The 27,875-nt window shown below is 44.0% G+C and overlaps 1 protein-coding gene across 1 annotated transcript in view; it reads right to left on the minus strand.

The window, feature by feature from the left end:
- Positions 1–27,875, minus strand: part of ERICH6B (glutamate rich 6B) — a 441,806-nt gene that overhangs the window by 354,119 nt on the left and 59,812 nt on the right. Inside the window, exons 2-3 of the mRNA XM_075334387.1 lie at positions 21,664–21,991; positions 2,231–2,276 (exon numbers count right to left, since the gene is read on the minus strand). Of these exons, the coding sequence (XP_075190502.1) occupies positions 2,231–2,276; positions 21,664–21,946 (329 nt within the window). The 5' untranslated portion in view covers positions 21,947–21,991. The remainder of the gene's footprint in view (positions 1–2,230; positions 2,277–21,663; positions 21,992–27,875) is intronic.

Consider the following 27,875-nt stretch of genomic DNA (forward strand, 5'->3'; position numbering starts at 1 on the left):
GGCCATTTTTCGTCCTTGTTATTTTTTAGAATCCTTAATATACCACAAAACATAATAAGAAATCCGGTACATATAATCAATTTTAACCAACCAAGGAAATGCACTGGATAAATAATTTAGTTCACAAAAATGTTTATATAAGATTAAGAATAGAATTCAATGTCATAAAATTATGGTTGTTAGATTGGAGAGAACATACAGGTGAAAAGATTTCCCTGAGTTAGTCCCTTTAACATTAATTACATTGTTGGCATAAAACACTGAGTATAGACGAAAGAATTATCATCCTTATAAATAACTGATGTAACATCAAATTCATGTGGGGGATCAGATCTAATTGATTACTGGTATCTATATTAAATAAATAAATAAGTACATGAATAAATAGATAATTAATTAATGCTATAATTAAGTATTGTAATACCAAATACTACCCCACACAAATTGTGTACCATTGTTTAAAAGGATCATATACAGTAGATGAAAAATGATAAAATATCTGCATATATTCTGTTTGCGAGTTTCGCGTCTTTCTCAAGGGAAACGTGCATTGGGAGAAAAAAACGTGCATTAGGAGCATCCCTGGGGTCCCTGGTATGTACTAAACAATTCTTTTGCCACTGTTGGTGATGTTTAGTATCTACTAATCATTTGATTATCCTGAGTTAAGTTATATGCTGTGTATTCCTTATCACTGCATGGTTTCTATGTGTATCCTTGTGTGGAAATTCCATATTGATATTTAGCATTTGCATTTTATTGATATATTAGTTTCAACTTACAGGGTACAGTTTACATAGCATAACACTGCAGATATTTGATCATTTTTCATCTTTATGATCCTTTTAAAAAACGGTACACAATTCATGTGGGGTAGTATTTGGTATTACAATACTTAATTATAGCATTAATTATCTATTTATTCATGTACTTATTTATTTATTTAATATTCATACTATTAATTAATGAATTTGATCTGATGAATTTGATGTTACACCAGTTATTTATAAGGATCATAATTCTTTCATCTATGCTCAGTGTTTTATGCCAACAATGTAATTAATGTTAAAGGGACTAACCCAGGGAAATCTTTTCACCTGTATATTCTCTCCAATCTAACAACCATAATTGTATGACATTTTAATTTATTCTTAATCTTAAATAAACATTTTTGTGAAACTAAATTATTTATCCAGTGCATTTCCTTGGTTGGTTAAATTTTTTTTACAATCCTTGATGCATTCTTTCATTCAGACAATATGTCCTTAGAAAAAAGGAACACTGCTATGGGCCTGTGATCTGTCCAAAAAAATTAACAGATAGCACACATACTAAAAGAATGTGTAAAATAATCCTTAAACTCAGATTTTTCAGCAGTATAGAAGGCTTTTGGTATTTCAGGTGTCTTGCGGGGGATTATTCCGTATGCTTCATTGTAATAAACATATTTACAGAAGAGAATCAGAAACAAATCATAAAAAAGATAGCCTTCATCAGGGGTATGTGGCCACACCCTCCCTGACGAAGGCTATCGCCGAAACGTGTGTCTGTCGGGATCTGGCACCATTCCAGCGGTGAGTAAGTGTTTATAGGTTCTTTACATTCTGTTCCACTGTTGCCATTATAATCTAGATTCATATCACTGGGACTCTTATGTATTGGCCAAATTGTGGACTTAATACTGTTGCATTTAACCCTTGATTAGGTTGAAATGTCTGGTTGATATTTGAATGGAACTTTTTCACCTAGCACTTTTCTCCCTGCTGTTCTGGTACATCACCTTGTGCACTTTCCCTGTTACTGCACCTCATTTTGCATTTTCATTGATTTTGTTACAATAAAGATTATCTTTTTTGTGATTTGTTTCTGATTCTCTTCTGTAAATTGTTTTTCACGTTTCTGGAATCAGCTTATCCATGGTTATTTTAGAACAGTGGGTGGTGGTATACAGTTTCACATTAGTGTAACCACTTACCGTACATAAAAAATTTTTACCTCTCTAATCTATAAATGAGGCTGAAATTTTGTATATATTGTTATAAACATGCAGCCATATCTGAGCCCAGGATCAATGTAAATAAAATCGAAAATTTACAGAATTTCTTTGTGTAAAGAACTAGAAGGAGACTTATGAAGGCTATTAATGTTTACAGGAACCATCAAATTTCCAGTAATGTTACATTTGATCATTCCTTAAGTAACATGAATTGCATGAACACAGTATACATACCTACACTGTTGTGTTCCAAATTCATTTTGTGTTTCTCTTTTGTCACCTGTGGAAAAAAAAATACAAATAGATGTAAGAGTGGTGGACTATTGTGGTCATGTTCCTGCCCCAGAAGACACCAATCGAGTCATTGTATTGTTATTTTGTGTATTGTGAATAATGTCCTGCGTCTTTTGTGAATATTGATGAATGTTAATTGTGATGTAATGTACTGTAATGTGTGTGATGGCTCAACGTCAACCTGGCCACTTGTGCGGGGGTGAATTGTTCTTAATTATGCCAGACGTATTATTCCTTTGTTCGATAAATCAAGAGACATTAGCCATTGTTTCATGTTATACTGTCCAGAGCCCTTTTGTCTGTTAATTCGTGGAATGCCACCTGATTGTTGATTGCCACAGTCCCGTTAAGGTGGCTTTACACACTGCAACATCGCAAACGACATCGCTGTAACGTCACCGGTTTTGTGACGTTATAGCGACCTCCCCAGCGACATTGCAGTGTGTGAAACACATCAGCAACCTGGCCCCTGCTGTGAAGTTGTGATCGCTACAAATCGTTCAGGACCATTCTTTGGTCCTTTGTTTCCCGCTGTGCAGCAAAGTTTTAGTGTGTAAAGGGGACTTTACAGCGACTTCGTTAGCGACTTCCCTTTCAAAAAGCTGCTTTACAACGTCCCCAATGACTAGCTAGGTCATTCTGCAGGTCCGGATCGCTGTTGTGTCGTTGGCCAGGTTTGCCTGTTTGACAGCTCACCAGAGACTTTGTAGCGATCCCGGCCAGGTTGGGATCGCTGGTGGGATCGCTAGAAAGTTTCAGTGTGTAAAGGGGCCTTTAGACTACATCATTCAGAGGACAATTATGCATTCGGATTGATCTTGCTGCCAATGAAGGGACAGCCAACTCCCACCAATTCTGTAAAACACAATACCCTGAAATGCGAACTGACGGATTTAAAAAGGGCCTTACCCTGTTACTAGTGTAGTTCTACAGGACTTCAGCCTAGATCCCATAGATCCATGTAAAATATTACAGAACTGCTCCACAGCCCAAGATTGAGCCCACAAATTCCCTTGGAGAACGCAGTTTGGAACAATCCGGTCACCTAGCTACATACAGTGATGAACATAAGGGTAATAATTTTTGAACTTTTCATATTTAACCATCCAGTACAGTTTTCAGTGTGAGACTACCTTCATTTTAAAGACAATCATCTTGGTTATCACATATACAAATTTGACTTGCAACTATTCAGCATATGATTAGTTATGCAGATTCTTGTAATGTTACTGCATTGTTACTGTTTTGCTCCTAAAAATGTAAAGTTTTATTTTAATATTTTATTAGTATTTTTGTAAATCCAACTTTGGCTTTCAAAGCTGCCTGGGTATGCTCTCGAGCAGAGTCAAGCATGTCTCAACCGAAATCTGATCCCAGGTCGCTTCTATACGGTCCCAATGTTGGTGTAAACTGGTCAACTCACTTAGGTATGTATATAGCATTTTCTTCAACTCTACTCACAAGTGATCAATTAGGTTGAGTTCTTGGAACTGTGGAGGCCAATCCAGCACCTTTACTTCATTGTCATTGAACCATTTCTTCGCCAATTTCAACATATGCTTAGGGATGTTGTCCTCCTGGAACACAATGTAGTCCTTTTCATACCCACAGTAATTGAGTGTACAAAATAACTCATCTTGTAGGATACTCAGATATATCTCAGCATTGAGATCACTATAAATTCTGGGCACATAGCCTATCCCTTTGCATCCATCAGAGCTTAGTATATTGACTTTCATCTCATCGCTTAAAATTACTTGTTTCCAATCTTCTGCTGTCCACTTTTTGGACTTTTATGCAAACTCGAGCTGACATTTCTTATGACAATACTGAAGTTGAGGCTTCTTCACCTTTTTTTGGGACACTATCCAAAACTTGTGTAATGTGCATCTCACGGTGCTTACATGGACATGTGTGATCTCAGTATTATGCATCATATGAACCTCCTCCACGGCCGTGTTTGTCGATCCAGAAGCAATAGAATTTGCGATGAGCTGTCTTGTTGACACTGATATTTTGCCTGGAAGTCCCCAACTTGGCTTTTGAATGGATGCACTTCATTTCTTATTCTTCCATCTGTCATGGCACTCACATGATGCAGTTTGGCAATTTTCTTGGCTGAGACACAGCTATCAATGAGCTGGATGATGCGGTTTCTTTTTCTTGGAAAATCTTCATCATGGCTACTCCTTGATTCGAACCAGTGATCTTTCATTTGAGAATCAACCTAATAACATACTGAGCTATTAGGAGATGTGAGAACAGGTTGTAATGTGTAGTATACAAGAAGAAAAATTTTTTTGAAACACAAGGAGCAATGCAGTAATAATGTTGTTAGATGACAATAATTTGCATAACTAATCATATGCTAATATAGTTGCAAGTCAAATTTATGTATGAGATAGCTAAGATGATTGTCTATAATATGAAGGCAGTCTCATGCTTAAAGCCATAATAGATGGTGAGATATGGAGCCTGAAAATCAAAAGTTTAAAAAAATTGCTCGTCAGTGCAACTTGCTGTGCTTGGTCAGCTTCGTAAGTTTGCTGCTATCTCCTCTAAGTGGGTGCCAGCCAAAAGCAGGGTGCTGTTGGCTGGGATAGTTGGCCCTGGAGTCTCCACATTTACAAAGACTCTAATCCCTGGTGGGACAGTGGAAGGGTGAGACTCTCTCGCTTGTACCATCTTGTGATTTTCCTGGAAGTTTACTATATGCTGTTGACTGTTGGTGACCCAGTAAAGTCTTACTGGAGTGTCGTATCTTCACCCTGTATTAACAGTGTAGTGTTCTGCTAATGGGGAAGGAGTACGGGTATTCAGTGAGATAAGCCATGGTCCATGCAGTCTTTCTAAGGATAGCCAGCCCAGCTGATGAGAGCACCCACTAACCCTGGTGTCTCCACAGAAGGGATGAGTGAACCCGAACTCTAGGTGTCGGACTCAAACACGGACATTTAAGAAAAAGTCTGTTTCCGCGTTTGATGTTCAGGTACTGTTCAAATATTAATAAAGTTTGTTGAATGGCTACAGCACAGTCAATCAACAACCTTTAGTGCATGCAGAAGATGACTGTATACTGATGTGAACAGTAAAGATAAAAAAATGACATGGGCTTTAGCCTATTTATGATAATCAGTACAGATAAAACAAACAGCTATGGGCTGTAACACTGAGATGTCAGCTTTACCTTGGCTGATTATTGAAAATAGAGGGGATACCATGCCATTTTTTGGAAACAAAAAAAAATAAAAATTAAATACATAATAAAAAACCTGTCACGTTAAAGCAGACAGATAGGGGGACTGGTATTATCAGGCTTGAAAGGGCCAAGGTTTTTGGCCCCCTACCAGCCTAAAAATAGTAGCCCGTAGCCACCCCTGAAGTAGCACATCCATTAAATGCACCAATTATGGCGTTTTATCCAGCTCCCTCCAATTGCCCTGGTGCAGAGCAATTGGGGCAATACTTGTGGAGTTGATGTCACCTGTCAATTTACAGCTGACATCAAGCCCAGGGGTTAGTAATGGATAAGCATCTATCATACACCCCCTTACTAACCCTGTAAGTATAGAGTTAAAAAAAGACACATACACAGGAAAATAAATGCCTTCCTTCACCAGTTTATCAATTCCAAATAAATCCTGGGCAGAGCCCACAATGGTTTTTTAAAATTATTTATTTACAGAATTTAAAGAAAAACAAAACAAAAAAAAACGGTGAGGGATCCCCTTTATTTTTGATAACAAGCCAAGGTAAAACTGACTGCTGAGAGTTTCAGCTGTCTGTTTTATATTGTCTGGTTATCAAAAATAGGGTGAAGCCAACTTTTTTATTTAATGAAATCATTAAAGAAAAGACATGCAATCCCCTCTATTTTTGATAACCGGCCAAGGTAAAGTTGACTGCTGAGGGTTGCAGCTGTCTGTTTTACCTGCGCTTGTCATCAAAAATAGGGGGCAACCGATGTAATTTTTTTTTTAAATTTCATATCTACATTTGCAGAACAATTGACAACAATTTGCTTACTTTTGCAGCCCCCAGGCCCATTTTACAGCACAGATGTTTGGGTCTCCATTGACTTAACCCCTTCACCCCCGCGCAATTTTCCCTTATTCATTTTTATTTTTTGCTCCCATTCTTCCACGAGCCCTAACTTTTATATATTTCTGGAAATTTTGCCATATGACTTATGAGGGCTTGTTGTTTGCGGGGTGAGTTGTACTTTTGAAATAAATCATTAGTTTTACAATAAAGTGTACTGGAAAATTGGAAAAAATAGTGCAATTGTTTTTGGGATATTTTATTCACTGTGTTCTCAAAAAGTAAACCTGATTTGTCCATATGATGCCTCACGTCAGTATGAGTTCGTAATACCAAATATGTATTCTTTTACTTTTATCTAAGGGGATAAAAAGAATTCAGAAGTTTGTAAAAAAAAAGAATTGCGCTTTTGGTGCCGTTTTCCAAAACCTGTAGTGTTTTCATTTTTTGGGATCTGGGGCGCAGAGATGGCTTTTGCGTATTGAGCTGATGTTTCTAATTATATTATTTTTGTGCAGATGGTACATTTTTCCTTTTAAAAAAATTTGTGGTGACCAAAAAAGTTACTTTTGGCGTTTGAAACTTTTTGCACTCCATGCCATGTATCGATCAGATTAATTGATTTTATATTTTGATAGATCGGGCAATTCTGAAAGTGGTGATAAAAAAATAAAAAATAAATACAGTACATATTAGGTAACTGTTTTATTTTCAATGGAGCGAATGGGAGGGGGTGATTTGAACTTTTAGTTTTTTTTATTTTTTCGTATTTTTATAAACTTTTTTTTAACTTATTTTCTTTATTTTACTAGTTCTCCTGGGGGAATTGATCACTGCAATATCTTATCACCTGTGCATTTCTGTTTATCAGAGCTGCAGAGCTCTGATCAGCAGAAATGCTTCTTTATTGTCACTGCTGGTGCTCTGTCAGCTCTGACAGGAAATACGTCATGATGGCAACAAGGGTCATCACATGACCCATTGCTATCATGGCAACCACTGACTCCCCGTGATTGTGTCATGGGGCCTATGATGGTGGCAGGAAACAGCGCATTCCCCGCTGTGACCATTTAAATCTTGCTGTCACATTTTGACAGCACAATCTAAGAGGTTAACAAGCGCTGGGTGGATTGCGGATTCACCTGCGCCTGTAAACCACACATGTCTGCTGTTCAAATCAGCAGACGTGCAGGGATCACTGCTGGCTCACCGCAGCAGCCGGCGGTGATTACCCCAACATGACCAAGGGTGTAGCAGTACGGTCTTGGTCGTAAAGGGGTTAAATGGGGTTCGGGGTTCGGGATCCGGTATCAAGTTCATATCAAGTCCAGGTCCCGAACGTATCGAACAAAAACTTTACAAAAAAACAGACTTCGGAGTCCAGGTAGTTTAAGTATCAAAACCATTTGTGCGAACAACACTTGGTTGGGTACATTTGGTGCTCAGCCCAGTGCGAGTCACTTGCAGTGTTTGAATGGCTCACACTGGGGGTAATAACAATGTGATCAGTAGTGTGCATCCCCCAAAAATGGAAAACCTCACACTCCTCCAAAGAGTATTTTGCTTTTAGCTGGCTGCATATGGGCGGAGACCCGAACTGTTCAATTAGTGACTTCCATTGAGGTTCAGGTCAAGTCCAGGTCAAGTCCAGGTCCCAAATTGAACTTCATGTGAAGTCCAGCTGAACACACTGAACCAAACTTCCTCAGGTTTACTTATCTCTATTCCTGAGTAATGTATGATGTACCTTCTAGTGTATAGTAAGTACTGAATGTGCTAACGTGTTTTGTTAACTTGCTTAATAAGTTACGGACTGTAGGGTCAGTAACAGTTAAACGTCCAGACTAGTCCACCATGGGAGTCGTCAATTGAATAGGAGAGTGACGGTTCATTCTGGAGGAGTCAGTGAAGTCCTCATGAGCAAAAGTGATGGCCAGCTGATAGTGAAGGTTGCATACAGTGGTTGGTTTGTGGCACCTAAGGAGAAGGAGATACAGTAGCAGACAAAATAGTGTGAACCTAAAATGTTGAAGAAAAAGATTAGTCCAGCTGAGTACTATGGAACTCAGCTGGACTTATCTTTTTCTTCATTGCTGTGCGGCCGGGGCAGGGCCGATGTCCGAGACTGAGGCACAGTGAGGTCAGGTGGTGGTGAGCTGGATTCTTTGAAACCTCAAATGTTGACTAAACTGTTGTTGTTTAAAATAAATTGTTGGTCTCATTGTGAGTTTGCGACATCATCCAATACTGACCAGTCAACGTCAGAGGCATATATGCAGCTTTCAAGGCTAGCAAGAGTTAATCTTTGCTGGTCTGCTGGCTGCTTTGATCACATGTTGTGGGGAGGCCTATTAGATCTGCTCCCCTTCTATTTATGCTGGTTGAATCCTTCCACGTATGTCAACTATACACCGCATGTAGAATTATTAGGCAAGTTGTATTTTAGAGGATTTTTTTATTATTGATCAACAACTATGTTCTCAATCAACCCAAAAGACTCATAAATATCAAAGCTTAATATTTTTGGAAGTTGGAGTGGGGCTATTTTAGATTTGCTAGTGTGGCGCCCCTGAGGCTTCTGCCGCCACAGGTCATTGCACCCCATCAGCGGTGTGATGCCCCATTCTGGGAGAGGAAGAGAGTGAACTCCGGTCCCCTGGTAAATCCACACTACACCCATTGCTAGGGACACACAGGACCAGGGAAAGTGGCAGGCAACCCTCCCATGCTGCATGCTGAGAGGGGCTGTAAGACCCATCCCTGCTCCCATAGGGTGGTAGCTTAGCAACTGGGGAGGTGGGAGGAGCCACCAGAGAGCAGATAGAGAAAGGAAGGTCAAGTTAGTTTCAGTTTACCTCAGGGAGGGAGAGAAGCAGCATGTAGTTGGAGGAGAAGAACGAGAGCAAGGAGGGAGGAGGGGGCCTGCTGGAGGCAGGCAAGGAGAAAGAAAGAAAGAAAGAAAGAAAGAAGAAAGAAAGGGTCGCAGGGCCGCGGGTAGTCCTGTAGGTACCACGAGCAGTCCTTGTTGGGTACCGAAGCCGAGGGCCCAGAGGCGCTACGAGTAGCTGCAGGCTGCGGTGGCCTGTTCCACAGTGACATCGGTGGAGTGATTAGCTGCGACAGGGGACGGTCCCTAGAAACTGGAGGAGCGAAAAGACAGTCTCCAGACAGTAAAAACCGAGGCCCAGGGAATTGCAAGCTCCCAGGGCCAGAACCCAGAGCAGACCTTCAGAAAAGGGGTAATCAGCCGACAGGTGACCCCCCAGCCTGGAGGCTGTAATGGAGGCCAAGCCAAGTCCATCTACCTAAGGCAAGGCTAGTGAAGACAGCAGAAAAAGAGACACTAAAGAGAGGGAACCGGATTTCACACTCTGAATCAACCAGAAGACGGAGGTCCCTGACAGCGGTCCCAGCAGTCCAAGGGTTCTGCCTGCCCTGACAAGAACTGTGAGTAAAAGAACTTGAACTGCACCTCTGAAGTTGCCTCAGTTATTTCATCTGCATAGACACTTACAAGCACCAACCGTGCCCCGGGCATTGCTCCACCTGTGGGGAGCAGTACTACCATTGCTGCTATAACATCATCCCGGAGGCCTCACACAGCAGCGGCGGCTTATTAGCCGCATACCACAGGTGGCGTCACGAACACAAACTTTAACTTAAGCCACATATTCTACTGACACCCACCAGGGCCACGGAGCCGGGCCCAGCCACCACTGACTACCACCGGACTAGTCCAGCCCGGCACCGGGTGTCCCATAGCCCTGGGGTGGGCGAGTCAACTTTGGCGTCACAAACAGGATTTCGTGCCCGGTCTAACCGGGTACTGTGCGCCTGAAGAACCGTGTGACAGACTGTGTACTTTACTGAGAAACCGCCGCCATTAGCGCTGCTGAGAGCGGGAAGAAGGGGGGCGTGCAAGAAGAAAGGGCGCGAAGAGAAGCCCCGCCCCCTTGTCCAAGAAAAGCGCGCGAAGCGGTGCCCGCCATAGAAAGCGGAAGAAGAAGCTAAAAGGATGGACGCCGAGCAACGAGCGGCCAGAGGAGGAGTGGCCGAGCCGGGACACGCACCTCAGAACCGGGTTGTGTCCTGCGTCCTGGAGAGCGGAGAAGATCCAGCCGCCGCTGCAGAGCCGGGTAAAGAGAGTGACACCCCCAGCCGGCGGAGCCCGGATTGCCCGGTGGGGTTCCTGCCCGGTCCTCCTGCAGGCGCGCGTGCCACGACCGCAGCTCCGATACCAGCACCCTGCAGCAAGACAGCGACCACCAGAACACCGGAGATGCAACTGAGGGGTGAGTCATTTAATGCCCCTGCCGGCGCGAGAGCCCCAACCCCCGCTGCCATGCCCGCGGTCCCTGGAGAGACGCCCGACACGGCGACGCCGATCCGGGCCGCAGCTACGCCAGGTGCGGCCCGCCAAGATCTCACCGCAGCAGCGACTCCAACCCAGGCCGCCGCCATGCCAGGCGCGGCCTGCCAAGACAAGGAGGCAGCCCCAGAAGAGCCAGAGTGGCGCCGTATGGCTGGTAACCCCCTGCAAGCCAGCAGCCTCGCGCCAGCCAGTAACCCTATGCAAGCCAGCAGCACTACCTCAGAGCAGGCCCAGGCCGCAGCATCTTGCAGCAGGCCTGCTACAGCCACGCAGGAGACGCAGACTGTGCTGACCGCTGTCTACCTGCTGCCAGGTGGGGAGCCGGAGAAGAATCCCTACAAGTAAAGATGAAGAGATGCTGAACTGTAGATAGCCCCTGTCTGCCCCTCATTCTTTTCGAAGACGACACCCTTTCCTGCTGTGTTTTGCCCCTTATTCTTTTTGAAGACGTCACCCCCCATGTTATGTGCTACCGGGCCACTGAACTGGAATGTGGGCCCCGGTGGAAGTGTATGTGGCATGTCATACCAGGCCACTGGACTTAGTGGCTGGTATGTTGTTTATGTGTCCTATGTAACCAGGCCATTGGACTTAATGGCTGGTTGATTATGTCATTTTGTTTGATTGAAAGAAACGAACTGCCGGGCTACTGGACTTGTTGTAGCCAAAAATGTAATTAGTTGCACCCGTTGTGCCCCCTACCAGAATTATGGGGGATTTGCCTGAACCGTGCAATGGACTGGAAGTGCACACTTAGAGTTTTCTTTATAAGAAGTTTGCAACGTTTATGATATGTGCCTCCCATAAAGGGAAGAAATGTTTTACTGTTTTATGTTATTGCATACAAAAATGTTTTTGCAGTTTCTCCACATGTTTTTGTTGTTTTTCAGCCCGAGGACGTGCTGGGATTTGCTGTGGGGGAGTGTGGCGCCCCTGAGGCTTCCGCCGCCACAGGTCATTGCACCCCATCAGCGGTGTGATGCCCCATTCTGGGAGAGGAAGAGAGTGAACTCCGGTCCCCTGGTAAATCCACACTACACCCATTGCTAGGGACACACAGGACCAGGGAAAGTGGCAGGCAACCCTCCCATGCTGCATGCTGAGAGGGGCTGTAAGACCCATCCCTGCTCCCATAGGGTGGTAGCTTAGCAACTGGGGAGGTGGGAGGAGCCACCAGAGAGCAGATAGAGAAAGGAAGGTCAAGTTAGTTTCAGTTTACCTCAGGGAGGGAGAGAAGCAGCATGTAGTTGGAGGAGAAGAACGAGAGCAAGGAGGGAGGAGGGGGCCTGCTGGAGGCAGGCAAGGAGAAAGAAAGAAAGAAAGAAAGAAGAAAGAAAGGGTCGCAGGGCCGCGGGTAGTCCTGTAGGTACCACGAGCAGTCCTTGTTGGGTACCGAAGCCGAGGGCCCAGAGGCGCTACGAGTAGCTGCAGGCTGCGGTGGCCTGTTCCACAGTGACATCGGTGGAGTGATTAGCTGCGACAGGGGACGGTCCCTAGAAACTGGAGGAGCGAAAAGACAGTCTCCAGACAGTAAAAACCGAGGCCCAGGGAATTGCAAGCTCCCAGGGCCAGAACCCAGAGCAGACCTTCAGAAAAGGGGTAATCAGCCGACAGGTGACCCCCCAGCCTGGAGGCTGTAATGGAGGCCAAGCCAAGTCCATCTACCTAAGGCAAGGCTAGTGAAGACAGCAGAAAAAGAGACACTAAAGAGAGGGAACCGGATTTCACACTCTGAATCAACCAGAAGACGGAGGTCCCTGACAGCGGTCCCAGCAGTCCAAGGGTTCTGCCTGCCCTGACAAGAACTGTGAGTAAAAGAACTTGAACTGCACCTCTGAAGTTGCCTCAGTTATTTCATCTGCATAGACACTTACAAGCACCAACCGTGCCCCGGGCATTGCTCCACCTGTGGGGAGCAGTACTACCATTGCTGCTATAACATCATCCCGGAGGCCTCACACAGCAGCGGCGGCTTATTAGCCGCATACCACAGGTGGCGTCACGAACACAAACTTTAACTTAAGCCACATATTCTACTGACACCCACCAGGGCCACGGAGCCGGGCCCAGCCACCACTGACTACCACCGGACTAGTCCAGCCCGGCACCGGGTGTCCCATAGCCCTGGGGTGGGCGAGTCACTATCTTAGGAGGATATCTGTTTGTATCTGCAGGTAATTATTACTGTGCAGAATTATTAGGCAACTTAATAAAAACCAAATATATTCCCATCTCACTTGTTTATTTTCACCAGGTAAACCAATATAACTGCACAAAATTTAGAAACAAACATTTCTGACATGCAAAAACAACACTCCCCAAAAATAGTGACCAATATAGCCACCTTTCTTTATGATGACACTCAACAGCCTACCATCCATAGATTCTGTCAGTTGCTTGATCTGTTTATGATCAACATTGCGTGCAGCAGCCACCACAGCCTCCCAGACACTGTTCCGAGAGGTGTACTGTTTTTCCTCCTTGTAGATCTCACATTTTATGAGGGACCACATGTTCTCTATGGGGTTCAAATCAGGTGACCAAGGGGGCCATGTCATTATTTTTTCATTTTTTAGAACTTTACTGGCCAGCCACGCTGTGGAGTAGCTGGCTGCATGTGATGGATCATTGTCCTGCATGAGAATCATGTTTTTCTTGAGCATAACCGACTTCTTCCTGTACCACTGCTTGAAGAAGTTGTCTTCCAGAAACTGGCAGTAGGTCTGCGAGTTGAGCTCCACTCCATCCTCAACCCGAAAAGGTCCCACAAGTTCATCTTTGGCCCATACCAGTACCCCACCTCCATCTTGCTGGCGTCTGAGTCGGAGTTGAGCTCTCTGTCCTTTACTGATCCAGCCTCTGGCCCATCCATCTGGCCCATCAAGAGTCACTCTCATTTCATCAGTCCATAAAACCTTTGAAAAATCAGTCTTAAGATATTTCTTGGCCCAGTCTTGGCGTTTTATCTTATGTTTCTTGTTCAAAGGTGGTCGTTTTTCAGCCTTCCTTACCTTGGCCATGTCCCTGAGTATGGCACACCTTGTGCTTTTTGATACTCCAGTAATGTTACAGCTCTGAAATATGGCCAAACTGGTGGCAAATGGCATCTTGGCAGCTTCACGTTTGATTTTCCTCAATTCATGGGCAGTTATTTTGTGCCTTTCTTGCTCAACACGCTTCTGCTATTTGCCATGAAACGCTTGATTGTTTGGTGATTACGCTTCAAAAGTTTGGCAATTTCAAGACTGCTGCATCCCTCTGCAAGACATCTCACAATTTTGAACTTTTCAGAGCCCGTCAATTCTTTCTTCTGACCCATTTCGCCAAAGGAAAGGAAGTTGCCTAATAATTAAGTACACCTTTTATAGGGTGTTGATGTCATTACACCATACCCCTCCTCATTACAGAGATGCACATCACCTGATTTACTTAATTGGCAGCTTGGAGTAGGACAACATGTATAAAAATTATCATGTGATCAAAATACTAATTTGCCTAATAATTCTGCATACAGTGTAGTTTGTCTTTGTTGGACTGTGAGATGTGGTGTCCCAGACTTTCTGGAGATACAGTAGTTGTGCTTATTGCTTGGTGCGGTTGTGGAGTTTACTCCTTTTGTTTAGTAGCTTCCCTCCTGCTCTTGTATTTCCTCCTGAATCTATTATTGTCTTAGATGGAGATGGAGCACTGAAGAACCTGGTTCCCATTTTTTACCTCAGGTGACCTGACTGCCGGACTGTTGGATTGCGGGTCATGGATATGTCCCCAGTCCGACAGTCTGATCACCTGAGGTCACACCAATTCCAGCAGCCTGTAGACAACGGACATGTTATCCCTCTCTGCAGCCTCTGGATGTAGCATAACTGAGGATTGTCGTGGGACATCGTATGGTTTATGTCAGATTTGCAAGGGTGTTTTGGGGGTTAATAAAGGAGTCAAAGAGTGTATGTATTTTATTTTAAATAAAAAGGATTATTCTTGGTGTAGATTCCCAGTAATGAGATATGCCTTGATATGGCTGGTATATCCATGGCTCCTCCCATCCTGATATTGCCAGCCCCCACCTGTCTGCTTTACCATGACTTTTATCAAAATAGGGGGGATCCTTGCCTTTTTAAATTATTTATTTAAATGATTAAAAAAAACAACTCCATAGAATCCTGCCTATTTTGATATCCAGCTATGGTAAAATTCACAGGTGGAGGCTGCAGCCTGTAGCTGTTGTTTTACACATGCTGGCTATCAAAATAGGGGGGGGGGTCTACATAATTTTGTTTTTTAACAGTGATTTCCCTTGCTAATGACAGCCATGCCAATAGTTGATATGGTCATGATGGGGCCGGAAGTGCCCACACCAGAAAAACTTGCTGATTGGCTCGTCTGCAATCTTTCAACAAGTTTTATTTGGATGACAAACCCGAACAGGAAGTGGGCATATAGGTAACAGTCTGTGCTCGAGTCCCGTACAGTTCGGGTTTACTCAGTCCTAGTCAGTACGATTACAGCGATACCAGACATATAGTTTTTTGGGGTTTTGCTACTATCACACTAAAAAAAGCTGTATATTAGGCATCACCATATTTTGACAGCTATAATTTTTCTATTAAGCCCGACAGTAATATGAGGGCTTGGTTTATGCAGGATTAGTTCAAACTTTTATTGCCACCATTTTGATTGATTTCTTTTCTGATTTTTGGGAGGCAGAATGATCAAAAAACAGCAATTTGTGAATTGCATATTTTGTTTATGCCATTCACTATGTGGTATAACTAATAAAGCGACTTTATTCTTTGATTCCGTACGACCACAGCAATTCCACATATATATAGTTTAGTTATGTTTTGCTGCTTTTACACACTAAGCTATAGCTTTTTTATTTCTCCAATGACGGAGCTGAGTAAGGGTAACAAGATGAATACCGTATTTTTCGGACTATAAGACGCACCTGACCATAAGACGCACCCTGGTTTTAGAGGAGGAAAATAGGAAAATAAAATTTTAAGCAGAAAATGTGGTCATGACACACATATGGGGCGAGGATCTGCTGCTGACACTATTATGGGGTAATGTCCTGCTCATATACTCCCCAGCCTGCTCATATACTCCCCATGCTGCTCATATACTCCCCAGCCTGCTCATATACTCCCCATGCTGCTCATATACTCCCCAGCCTGCTATATACCCTCATCCTCCTCATATACTCCCCAGCCTGCTATATACACCCCATGCTGCTCATAATATACCCCTATCCTGCTCATATACTCCCCAGCCTGCTCATATACTCCCCATGCTGCTATATACCCTCATCCTGCTCATATACTCCCCATGCAGCTCATATACTCCCCAGCCTGCTATATACCCTCATCCTGCTCATATACTGCCCATGCAGCTCATATACTCCCCAGCATGCTATATACCCTCATCCTGCTCATATACTGCCCATGCAGCTCATATACTCCCCAGCCTGCTATATACCCTCATCCTGCTCATATACTGCCCATGATGCTCATATACTGCCCATGCTGCTCATATACTCCCCAGCCTGCTATATACCCTCATCCTGCTCATATACTCCCCATGCTGCTCATAATAAACCCCTATCCTGATCTTATACCCCCACCATCCTGGTGTATGGCTGCATCCTGTGGCACATAAAAAATAAACGTTCATACTCACCTCACCTCACTCCCAGCAGCACCGCTCCTCTTACCGTCTATGTCAGCGGCAGCGACGCTGAATGCAGCCGTCCTCCTGCGGCATCGCGATGTCCTCCAGTGGTCTGTGCCGGCGGCTGCGTGTGGACACGTGCGCACAGCGATGACGTCATCGCTGTGCGTGCCGCTAGTCACAAGTCAGCTGACCGGCACAGACAGGAGACCGCGGTGCTGCAGGGGAACGGTGAGTAATGTGTACTGATTCACTGCCCCCCGCACTGATGATGATGTTCGGTGGGCAGTGAATACAGCTGCACATGATCACTCCAGGCTGCAGTTGCCAGGGGTGATCATGCGGGCCGGCTGTTTATTCCCTATCACCCCGCCCACCTGTCAGCGCCAACTTCATCGCTGAGAGATGGGCGGGAGGATGGGCGTGCATATTAAATGAGCGGGCCCACGTGGTCACGGCAGGCTGCTACAGCCTGCTCGTGCACCCGATGACTCGCTCCACCACAGCACCCACATTCCCCGCAGCCACAGTCAGACCATAAGACGCACCCCCAACTTTCCCCGAACATTTGGGGGGAAAAAAGTGCGTCTTATGGTCCGAAAAATACGGTATTTCAGCAATATCATTTTAACTCACATATGACTTGTTGATCTCATTATACAGTATTCAACTTTTTTGTTTAATGATATGATGAAAAAGTATAATTTTGCCATCTTTTTTATTTTTTTACATTGTTCACTGTAGGTCGTAAAAAGTGCAATGATTTTATAGATCAAGTTTTTATAAATACGGCTATATCAAATATATGCACTTTGTTTATATTTGTTTTTATAAACTATCAATGTGTACTTATTATGGTATTTTTTGTTTTTCCGTTTTTCCATTCCTTATTTTACATTTATTTTATTTTTTTATTTTTTTGTTAACTTAGTCCCACTTTGGGCCTTCAACTTTTATTTCTCTGATCACTGGTCTCATTACATAAATTGCAATGTTAGCTTTACTCTGGCAGAATGCCTGTTAAACCCTGCTTCTGACTGGGTCTTACAGTCCACCCTTGCTAGCTGACCTGGAGGTCATCATTTGACCTCTGGCTGCCATGACTACCTTCGGCATCCCTCACAATCACGTTACGGGGAGCCGGTGGGATTAGAGAGAGAGCCTACTCCCTCTCACAAATTTTTCATTATTGACTGCGTCACCGAGAAGGTAACATAGCCGAAGGCGTACTGACACAGGGCTAACATCATCAGGGCCTGAACCAATCCCTATGATGTTCCTGGTCCAAAAAGTGATTAGCACCATTATTCTGGACCAAACCCTGCTCGTCTGCCCATGTTAAATTCACGGCGGCGCTGCACAAAGTCCAGCAAGCATTAAATATATGTCAGTGTTCGGGAAGAGGTTAACTTTGCTGCTTTGGCAAAGTGTATTATACCGTCATCTATTTCCTGCACAGTTACCTTGTTTTATTTGGGCCTTTTTTGTTATTTTTGGTAGTCATTTGCCAACTACTTATAAAATACATCTCTTTGTCTTAATCTGGATATTATTGTCATAGATTAATCCACCACTTCTCTTATTTTTTGATACTGTATATATAAATCACTGCCTGCGACTATCATTGTATTTCTGTATTACTGTTCCTTCTTTATTTATATGCTACACTATATGCTACACTGTGTTTGGGACTGACCTTACACAATCCACCAGTGCTGTGTTGCCCGGCAGTGCCATCATTGTCCACATAGCTTAATCTGTATTGTATGCATTTAATCTTACTATGTAAAATCAATAAAATATAATTCTGTATGTATATTATCCATCTTCTGGGTGTTATCTCTATTTCTGAATAGGTTCATTTTGTATGTGTAGACTAGTATCTCAGCCGGCTCATCCATCCGTCCTGTCATTATTATTTCTCTTAGTCCAAGAACAGTCTACAGATTTATACCTGTGTCGTCTAAAGGAAGAATGTCTGAGGGAGATCATATCACTGTGTGATGCATGTGGCACAAAGCGTTCTGTGTTACTATGAGACCACTACAAGAGTTTTGTATTTACAATAAAGCATTATTTTTGGATAACATATAGATATACTGCATGTTGTAAGGCATTCATGTGTATATCCTGCAGGTTTGGACATTACGTAGAATTGGGAGTGCAAGTCCTAATTTGTAAAATCAAGTAGCTCCAGGCCAACTGACCTCTAACTATTTGACAGTCCTCCTGTGGGAAAACCTTTATTTTATCACTGCATAGTACATGAGGCACTAAGCAGTAAAATAATACTAGAGGACTAGGTCACAGCTCTGCCTTCAGGCTGGTGTCACGTGGGTGTCTTAAGGAACTTGATACAGTAGTTCGCTCAATCACGCAATGTATAGGAATTTCTATTTTCATCTAAGCGTGTGCTGTATATTTTAGCTGAGTGGCACATTTGCCAGTTATTGTACAGTTTTGTGGGATATTTTTCAGTATCTTGTGTTAAAAATTGTCTATAAATTTTTCATTCAAATGATAAGGGAATTGTAAAAAATAATCTATTTACAATTTGTTTTCAATTACATCGGTGTTTCAGTATGTTGGTTGTTAAAGAGACATAAAACACAATAATTTACAACTAAATGCAGAATAGTTCCCGTTATTACAATAGACAGTATCAGATAACCGGCACATTTTTTCAGTGAAAGTCATGGCTTTATCTTAGTTGGGATAATATTAGTCTTAGTATTCCCTGCTGATAAATAGGGGGTCTGACTGTTGGGTCACCCATTCATCTTCACATTTTCCCTTAACATTCCAGAACAACATAGTTCCATTAATTTGCATGAACCTGCAGTTCCCCGTACAGAGGAACCTACAGCATAGCTGTGCAAAGAAGAAGGCACGTTGACCCCTTATTATAGTGATCATCACTCAACAGAGATTCGAGAGGTCAGACCCTCACCAACCACAATACCATGGCGTGGCCCAGTAATGTTCAAATATATTATTAACGTTTAATACTCCCTGGACATACTGATAAGATAGCAATGGACATGTCACGTCAGCTCTTCATACTTACTCCATGACGTTTCTGGTAGAGAATTCACTACCGTGGGAAGAAATAATAGAACATGTTGAAATCTGATATGCTAAAGCTTCTTTTTCTTTATGTCAAGTTAATGTTAGACAAACCCTAAACTGTCAGCTGACCACACTGAAGTAAATGGCTGTGACCTCTATTTATCTCTATATGTCAAGCTTAAAAAGGCAATTACAGTGAACAGTGTGATATGGAAAATATGATTTTGAGAGGGAAAGATAGCTAAACTGCAACGGCACTAAACAGGTTGAAATATATAAAATATATTATTGTCATGGGTGACTAGGGGACATAGGGGGACCTATGCTGACCCTAAGACTGGGACCCATTCACTCACCCTCACCTTGGAGGTACTTTTAATGGTAGGGAGGTCCGGGTCCCCGACCTGGCCCTGTCTCCTGTCGGCCCTGACCTAGTACCCCCGCACCCCAACCCAGGATTGGGCAGGACACAAAGTAATACACCTCCCACAAGACAAAGACTAGGGGGTAAAACTGAAAATCACACACAAAAATATTCACAGAGGAGAGACAAGAAGACACTGGAGGGGATAAACCAAAGGAGAAGGAGAAAATCACTCCAGGGAAGCTTCATACAGCGCAAACAACAAATTGCTGGTCACCAAATAGAGGATCCCCATGGATGCTGGGATATCACAACTGCAAGCAGAAACTATCTTTGGCGGTCTCCTACTACACTCCCCAGCCTTAAATAGGAGGAAACCAGCTGTGGAGGAAAATCAGCAACCTGGGTCTCAGCATGCTGCTCCAAAAAGGATTAATCCCTGCACAGCTGGGAGCATGGAAATGTGGCGCCCCTGAGGCTCAGTTGCCACAAGGTATTGCATCTCACTTAAGGTGCAGTACTCATCCCGGGTAAGGAAGAGGTTAACCACTCGTTTTCATTTACACAACACACACATTCAGGTGCTTTCCTGCTGGAACTGGGCTAAAGGTGATCACCATAACAATGTTTTTTTCCCAGCCACCAGTGAGTCATCAGGAAGGTGGGGGCAGCACAGGGGAAGTGAGAGAACACACAGTTTTCACCTCAGAATAATCTGGGAATTGGAACAAGACGGTCACTGAGGTGAGTGTTTTGGAGCTTCCTCAGAGAGACCAACCAAGGAGAGTGCTTTAGAGATTCCTTGGAGGGAGAAGGACAAGAGTAGCATAACATCCAGGGACTCGCAGAAACACGGCTGCTAAGGAGAGTGCTTTAAAGCTTCCTTGCTTAGGACTGGACAGACTGGAAGAAGCAGGAGTTTACCGGGTGAGCTGGAGAGACAAAGGAGCAACACGGTAGCCAAGGGGTGAGCCTAACGGCCCCTTTGGGACTGGCGCAGCCAGGGTGCAGAACCCTAGGGTGGCGTACACTCCATGTTGTGCCATCAGAATCTGCAGGGAAGGGGGATTTCATGTGCCATTGCCCACCACAAAGGTCCCGGGGCACAGTAGCAAATAGAGTCAGGAGTCAAGACCACGGTCGGCTCCACATCTGATTTGCGCTGCCTGCGGATGGGATGGAACTAAACTCAAGGACACTGGGGTTCCTAAGTAGCTTCAAGTCACAGGGATCTCCACTACAGAGCGCAAGAAAGGAAGGTTTCACAGCTTCACAACACTGGTGGTGGCCTCTGAATCATCCGGTATCGGCTGGGGCCCATCACGGTGGAAACCGGCACTCCAAAAAGAACTTTGTCTGCAGTCCTGGTGTCGTCCCATCATTGCCGTTGCCCCGCGCTCCGGCGCCAATGGCCGCTTCCCCCCACCATTGCCCTTTTTGGGGCTGAGCTCTACCTGTGGGGAGCTGGACCATCTGAACTGCGTGACCATCCGCCCTGGAGGAGAACAGCATTTTGCAGCGGCTGGTCATTGGCCACATACCACGGGTGGCGCTGCAAAGCCAACCCCCATCATCCTCTATACCGGTCACCTAGCACCCTTTTATTGACACCGATGGGGCCACGGAGCTGGGTGAGGTCATTCAAAGCAACCCCAAATAGCACTGTCCCGGTGACGAGTAGCCCTGAGGCCCCGTGGGCGTGTCAGAAACAGCTGAGCTGATGACAAGCCGAGCTGACCACTTGAGAGATCAGGTTGCCTGTCAGACTCTGCAATGTGAACAGAGTCCAACGCCATAGACATAATCCGCGTGTGCGGATAAAGACAGCACATTACAATTATATGACAAAGTATAACATACCGTGTCCTCCAAGGTCTTCCAAGGTTGTATTAGTGCCACGTTCCACCAAGTCTATTCCCTGTGTTTCAGGTTGTGATGGTCCTGTACTTTTTCTCAGTTCCTCTAAGTGCTGGTTCCTCCTGATGTATTCCTCTACCTTACGTCTGTCCCCATCAAAGGTGTCAAATTCCAGCTCTAATTTGGAGACATTTTCTACTGTTAGTTTACTCGGCCGTGGTACTTGATCTTTCATTGAACCATTGGATCTGTTCGCCATTTGATTGCTCTTGCTTACGCCACTCATGGTAAATTAGGAGTTCAGCAAAACTGTACATCATTCATTTCCATTCTGCAATAATAAAACAGTGAATACATTAATATTTAAGTCTGGATCTAAACAAAGTAAAATCTTGGCTAAACAACCATCATACAAAGCATGTAATGACTGTTAAGATAAGCTACACTTTCCTAGAAAACAGGTGCAAACACCGCTGCCAAAACTCCTAAGTAATTTCGGAGAAAAATAGTAGAAGAAACAGTTGGCGAATGGAACTTTTTTTTCTCTTGGTTAGATGCCAATTCTGCTTCTGTTTTCTTCATTTTCACAACTTGCAGCTATTTCTCAAAAGGATATGAAGTCTGAGATTCCAACATTTAAGATTGGTTAAAATGATGTCCCACTTTATAAGCTGAAATCATATTCCTAGGATGTCATCACTATATCTCTGGGTCCTCCACTGATCTTGACAAAGAAGAGGCTGTAGCGCTGGTGTAGTGTTGTATCCCCTTCATTGTTTTTCTCTGCACAGTGCCCCCTCAGCAATATGCTGTGCAGGGTACTGCGGGATGTACCTATTTAAGTCAATGGTTCCCTGCATTTCCCTGCACAGCCGGTAGTATGGGAGTGCCACTGTATTATTTATTTGATAATACAGTGACCTTTTGGTTAGAGGGGTACTCCGCTAAAAGACAAAGTATATAAGGGAGGTAACATTCACTATAGTCAAATCTGTCATCTTCATTATAATCAAATCTTTTCATGAGTCTTATAGAGGTTTAATCGTTTGAAAAAGCATAACCTAATTTTATAATAGTTAATTATTTTATAATAAAGCACTTATAGGAATTAAACTACATTATAGAGACAGTTAAAGGGAATCTGTCACCAGGTTTTTTCTCCCCCATCTGAGAGCAGCATAATGTAGAGACAGAGACCCTGATTCCAGCGATGTGTCAGTTACTGAGCTGTTTGCTGTTATTTTGATAAAATTACTGTTTTTTCTGCTTCAGATCTAGCAGTTATTTGAATGTGGAGCTCTGTAACTGTCGCGGGCGGGGAGGAGGGTGTCGGCACACTACGCTCACCCCTTCTGCTCGGGTCCGGCAGCTGCTCAGTGGTGGCTCGAGCTGTGGGCCGGATCCCGGGGTTTCTCGAGCGACACTCCTCGCCCGTGAGTGAAAAGGGGAGTTTGTGGTTGGGTGTGGGGATTGTTATAGTTCGTGACGCCACCCACGGTTGTGGTGATTTCACCACCGCTGCTCTGTACGGGGCTCCCGGGGATGGTGATGCGGAGCAGCCAGGTGTTGTGTTGCCCCTCCGTGGGTAGGGGTTGGTGATCCCGGGGCCCGGTGATGGAGAAGTAGGTGCGGGGCCTGATGGGGCGCAGGGACGCGGGGGCAGCGCTGTGCCTTGCGGCACTGTGGTACTCACTCAGCCTGAGACATGGACACAGTTTGTACGGTAAACCAAACGGCTGGTAGGACGGTCCCACAGACGGCTGCACCTGCACTCCCGGTAGGTGACGGTGATGTCCCTCTTCCTTGCACCTATGTTTGACTTGTGGTAGCGGTGGATTCCCTCCGGTTACCCGCTCCCCGACTGCAATCTGGGCCGGAGGAGCTCTACACTTTGCCCGCAGGCGCTGGCCCTGAGAAACTGGTGCCGTGGCGGTGGCGGTGTCTCTCTGCTTCAGGTTGGGCTGTTGCCTTCAATCGGGACTTGGTTGTTGGGGGATCTGCGTCCCCGTCACTGACGGATTCGGCAAATTTGGCAACTCCTAGCCTTGCCGGGGTCCGAGAGGCCCCTGCCCTGGTGCTGACTGTCCTTCGGAACACTGCTCCAGACCACCGGGCACACAGCCAATGGGGTCCTTCCAGGAACTTCCAAACGGTCCCCCTCCAGACAGTCACCGCCGTCGCTGACCTTGCTGATCTGGCCCTACACAAAGCTGGACCCTTCAGGCTTTCTTTCTCTTCTGTCACTTCACTTGCTTTCCTCCTTTTCCACTTTTCTACTTTCACTTTCACTTTCTGAACTCCTCTACTTAGCTCAACTTCACTCTTGCCCTGCCTGGGCTCAACTGCCTGGTTTTCCCGCCTCCAGAGTTGTGAGCTCCTCGGTGGGCGGAGCCAACCGCCTGGCCCACCCCCTGGTGTGCATCATCAGACTCCTGGAGGAAGGCAACAAGGATTTCTGGTTAGCTGTGATGTGCCTACCTGGAGTGTGGGGTGTAGTGGTGTGTGACCTGTGTCCCCTGGCTTGCCCAGGGCGACACATAACCCCACCCACAACACTGATTGGCAATTTTCTGTTTATACAGTAATCTGTGGTAGGGGTGGGGTTATACAGAAGACATGAATATGTTTGATTACCTTGCAGCAGGGGAAGTAGTCCTCTAATGATAATCTACTGCTGATTAAACAGTCATTTTATCAAAACTACACTGAGCAGCCCAGTAAGTGACACATCACTGGAATCAGGGTCTCTGTCTCTACATTATGCTGGTCTCAGATTAGGTGGCAAAAACCTGGTGACACATTCACTTTATGCTAGCTCAGATAATAGTGCCATTTTCAGTTATACTATTTTTTCATTTTTTAGTACGTACTACACTTTGTTAATTTGCCTGATTGGTAATAAGAAGCTTTCTTATATAGATATCATTCTCTGAAGTCTGTTTTGTATTATCACATTGATCCTTAGAATAAAATTCCTTTTTTACAGAATATCACTGTGTCAGTAGACTATCCTGCACAATGCTTTTAAAGGGAACCTGTCACCACTTTTTTGGCCTTTTTGGCTGCGGCCACCACCACTGGGCTCTTATATACAGCATTCTAACATGCTGTATATAAGAGCCCAGGCCCCTGTGAGAACATAAAAAACACTTTATAATACTTACTGTACCTAACGGTTGTGTGGTGGGCCATATGGGCGTCTCCGTTGTTTGGTGCCTTCGCTGCCTCTTTTGGCCATCTTTATTCTCCTCTAGCCACGGTGCATAACGCATCTGACGTCATACACACTCGCCGGCATTCAGGTCCTGAGCAGGGCAGATCAAAGTATTGTAGTGCGCCTGCGCAGGACCGGTGAGTGTGTATGACATAGACGCGTCATGCACACAAGCTTCAGAAATAGTACGAAGATGGCCGAAAGAGGAGGCACCGGCACTGGAGAACGGAGACGCCCATATGGCCACCCGCTTGACCGTTAGGTAAGTATTATAAAGTGTTTTTTATGTTCTCACAGCGGCCTGGGCTCTTATATATAGCATGTTAGAATACTGTATATAAGAGTCCGGTGGTGGTGGCCGCACCTTATACGCCAAAAAACTGGTGACAGGTTCCCTTTAATAGACGATATTACCCTTATAACACCATGGGCTGCTGATTCCAAAAACGCTCATGTGCATGACCCCTACCGTCTATTGTGCAGAAAGATTGATTGAGCGCACATACAGTATACTGGAACTATATACAGGAATAAAAACCTAAGAATTACAAATGTCTTCTATTACTACTGCAACTTTAAAGTTATTACTACAGGTAATGTCACCTTTTCATCAACCAATTTTTATAAATTATCTGTTATCTTAATGGTAAAGATTGTGTTAAATTGCTACATTCCTACAGTAAAGAATAGGGAAAAAGTTTTCGTTATGTAGATTATATTGAATTCTAAGAATAAACACAAAGGACATTGAAGGAGAAAAATAGAATTTATACACAGAAGAATTCCTCTGTTGGCAGCCAGCATTACTCACTGTCATATAACTCCATACAAATAATATAAACTGATAGTCTTTTTATCTCTCTGTTTAGGGGCCAAAGTCTATTTTCAAACATATTTTGGCTTATAGAACAAGAGTTTAACATTGTTTTTGTTAAAAGCAATCTTAGAAAAAAAAAGCTAAGAAACTATGCTGAGCTAAAAACAGAATGGATAAAAGAAATATAGGAACTAGTGATGAGCGGGCACTACCATGGTTGGGTGCTCTGTGCTAGTAATGAGTAGTTGGATGTTTGCAAGGGATCAACTCGTGTACCAACTATAATGGAAGTCAATGGGAACCCCTTGAGCATTTTTCGGAAAAATTCTCCAGTTTCCTATTGTCTTCCATTTTACTCGGCACACGGGTCGAACCCCTGCAAACGTCCAACTGCTCATTACTAGTGATGGGCGAACTCGCAGATATCCAGGATCGGCGAGTGTAACCGAATTTAAATAAAAGTTTCCGGAGGCAATTGATCCTGGATATCGGGGCGGAAACCAATCCCCATATAAGTCTATGGAAACCAGATCCCGGGGCTTAAAAATGGTGGTAGAAGGGATAGGGAGATTAGAGCAAGCGCACTATACTTACGGAGTCTCCAGCATGGCTGTAGCTACTTGTGGGGTCGCTCATTAACCTCATGCATATTCACTGCTTCTCCCGCCCAATGGCAGTCCCGGGATCTGTGATTAATTGTAGTCAGATAGTGCACCCAGCCTGTGTGACAGCGTGTCTGACTGCTTGCAATTACAGATGTTGTCTGTGGATCACTCTAAATTAGTGTAAAAATTAATTAATAAATTAAAAAATTGGTGTAGGGTCCGCCCATTTTAAGATACCGAACACAGATAAGGCCCCCAGCCTTGCGTTTATCTTGGCTAAGTATCAAAACAAGAAGATCTAAATGCGGCCTTTTTTTTTAAATGAACTAAATAATTAATTTTAAAAAAACGGTGTGCGGTTCCCCCCAATTTTGATACCCAGCTAAGATAAAGCCAGTAGCTGGGGGCTGGTATTCTCAGCATAAAGGATTGGGTAGTTGAAATTTAAACACTGGATCCTTTTCTTTTCAGGGGTGATAAGTTGCTGATGTATCTGGAGTGTTTTTGTTGTTTTACCAATCACCAGTGAAAACACATAAAGGCTTGACTTAGGAGCAGAAACAGAAGAGGGACCCTGTGCATGAACAATATATTGAAATCCAATTGCTTCTCAAATACATAATTCCACTTGCTTTGGAGGTAGACTTGGGCCCCCTTACCGCCTGTGGCTCTGTGTGGCAGTACAGGTTGTACCAATAGTATGTCCACCCTTGGCTTGACCATACTGATTTGGTTTTTTTTTTCTGGTGGGATTTTTGCAAAAACAGCAAAAATTCGAAAAAATAAATAAAAATTATTAAACAGTACTGTTATTTAATTGTGAAAAATACTGGAGAACAAGGAACCATCTTCTGCTAAGTGGTTAGCACTGCAGTCTTGCAGCGCTGGGGTCCTGGGTTCAAATCGCACCAAGGAAAACATCTCCAATGAGTTTGTATGTTCTCCTTGTGTTTGTGTGGGTTTCCTCCGGCTTCCTCTGACACGCCAAATACTTACTGATAGGGAATATAGATTGTGAGACCCAATGGGGACAGTGTTTCCGATGCTCAAAAAGCGCTGTGAAATATGTTAGCGCTATATAAAAAAATAAAGATTATTTTTTGTACTCCATTTGTATTTGACAGCCGCAAAATCTGCTCTGTCTCTCCATTACATGCTCTATGACTAGAAAATACCCATGCACTGTACCTGTAAGAACCAGTCCTTACGATATACTCTGTATACATTTGCACCACAGTTAATTATTGTTATTTATCATTCGAAAAACTTACTTTACAATGTCACAGAAGTCATGAAAAGTTCTGTACAGAAGAGTAACTTGCCAGACACTGCCTGACAGCCACATGTTGATTACCCCCAACACAAAATACTGAAATAATATAAAGTCAGGTTGGGCATATGTGTGTAGGAAGTAATAATAGTTCTGCTTAATAAAACACAATCTTTTCTGACTCCCACACCTTGCTGGTGAGAACAAGACGACAAGTTGATTTGAAACATGAAGCCAATTTATCATTTGAACTCAATTACTTTTCTGTATCACTCTCAGGTTTGTCTCAGATGAAGGGGCCGCCTGCCC

Source organism: Anomaloglossus baeobatrachus, chromosome 2, assembly GCF_048569485.1.
Source record: "Anomaloglossus baeobatrachus isolate aAnoBae1 chromosome 2, aAnoBae1.hap1, whole genome shotgun sequence".
In the NCBI taxonomy this organism is placed as follows: Eukaryota; Metazoa; Chordata; class Amphibia; order Anura; family Aromobatidae; genus Anomaloglossus; species Anomaloglossus baeobatrachus.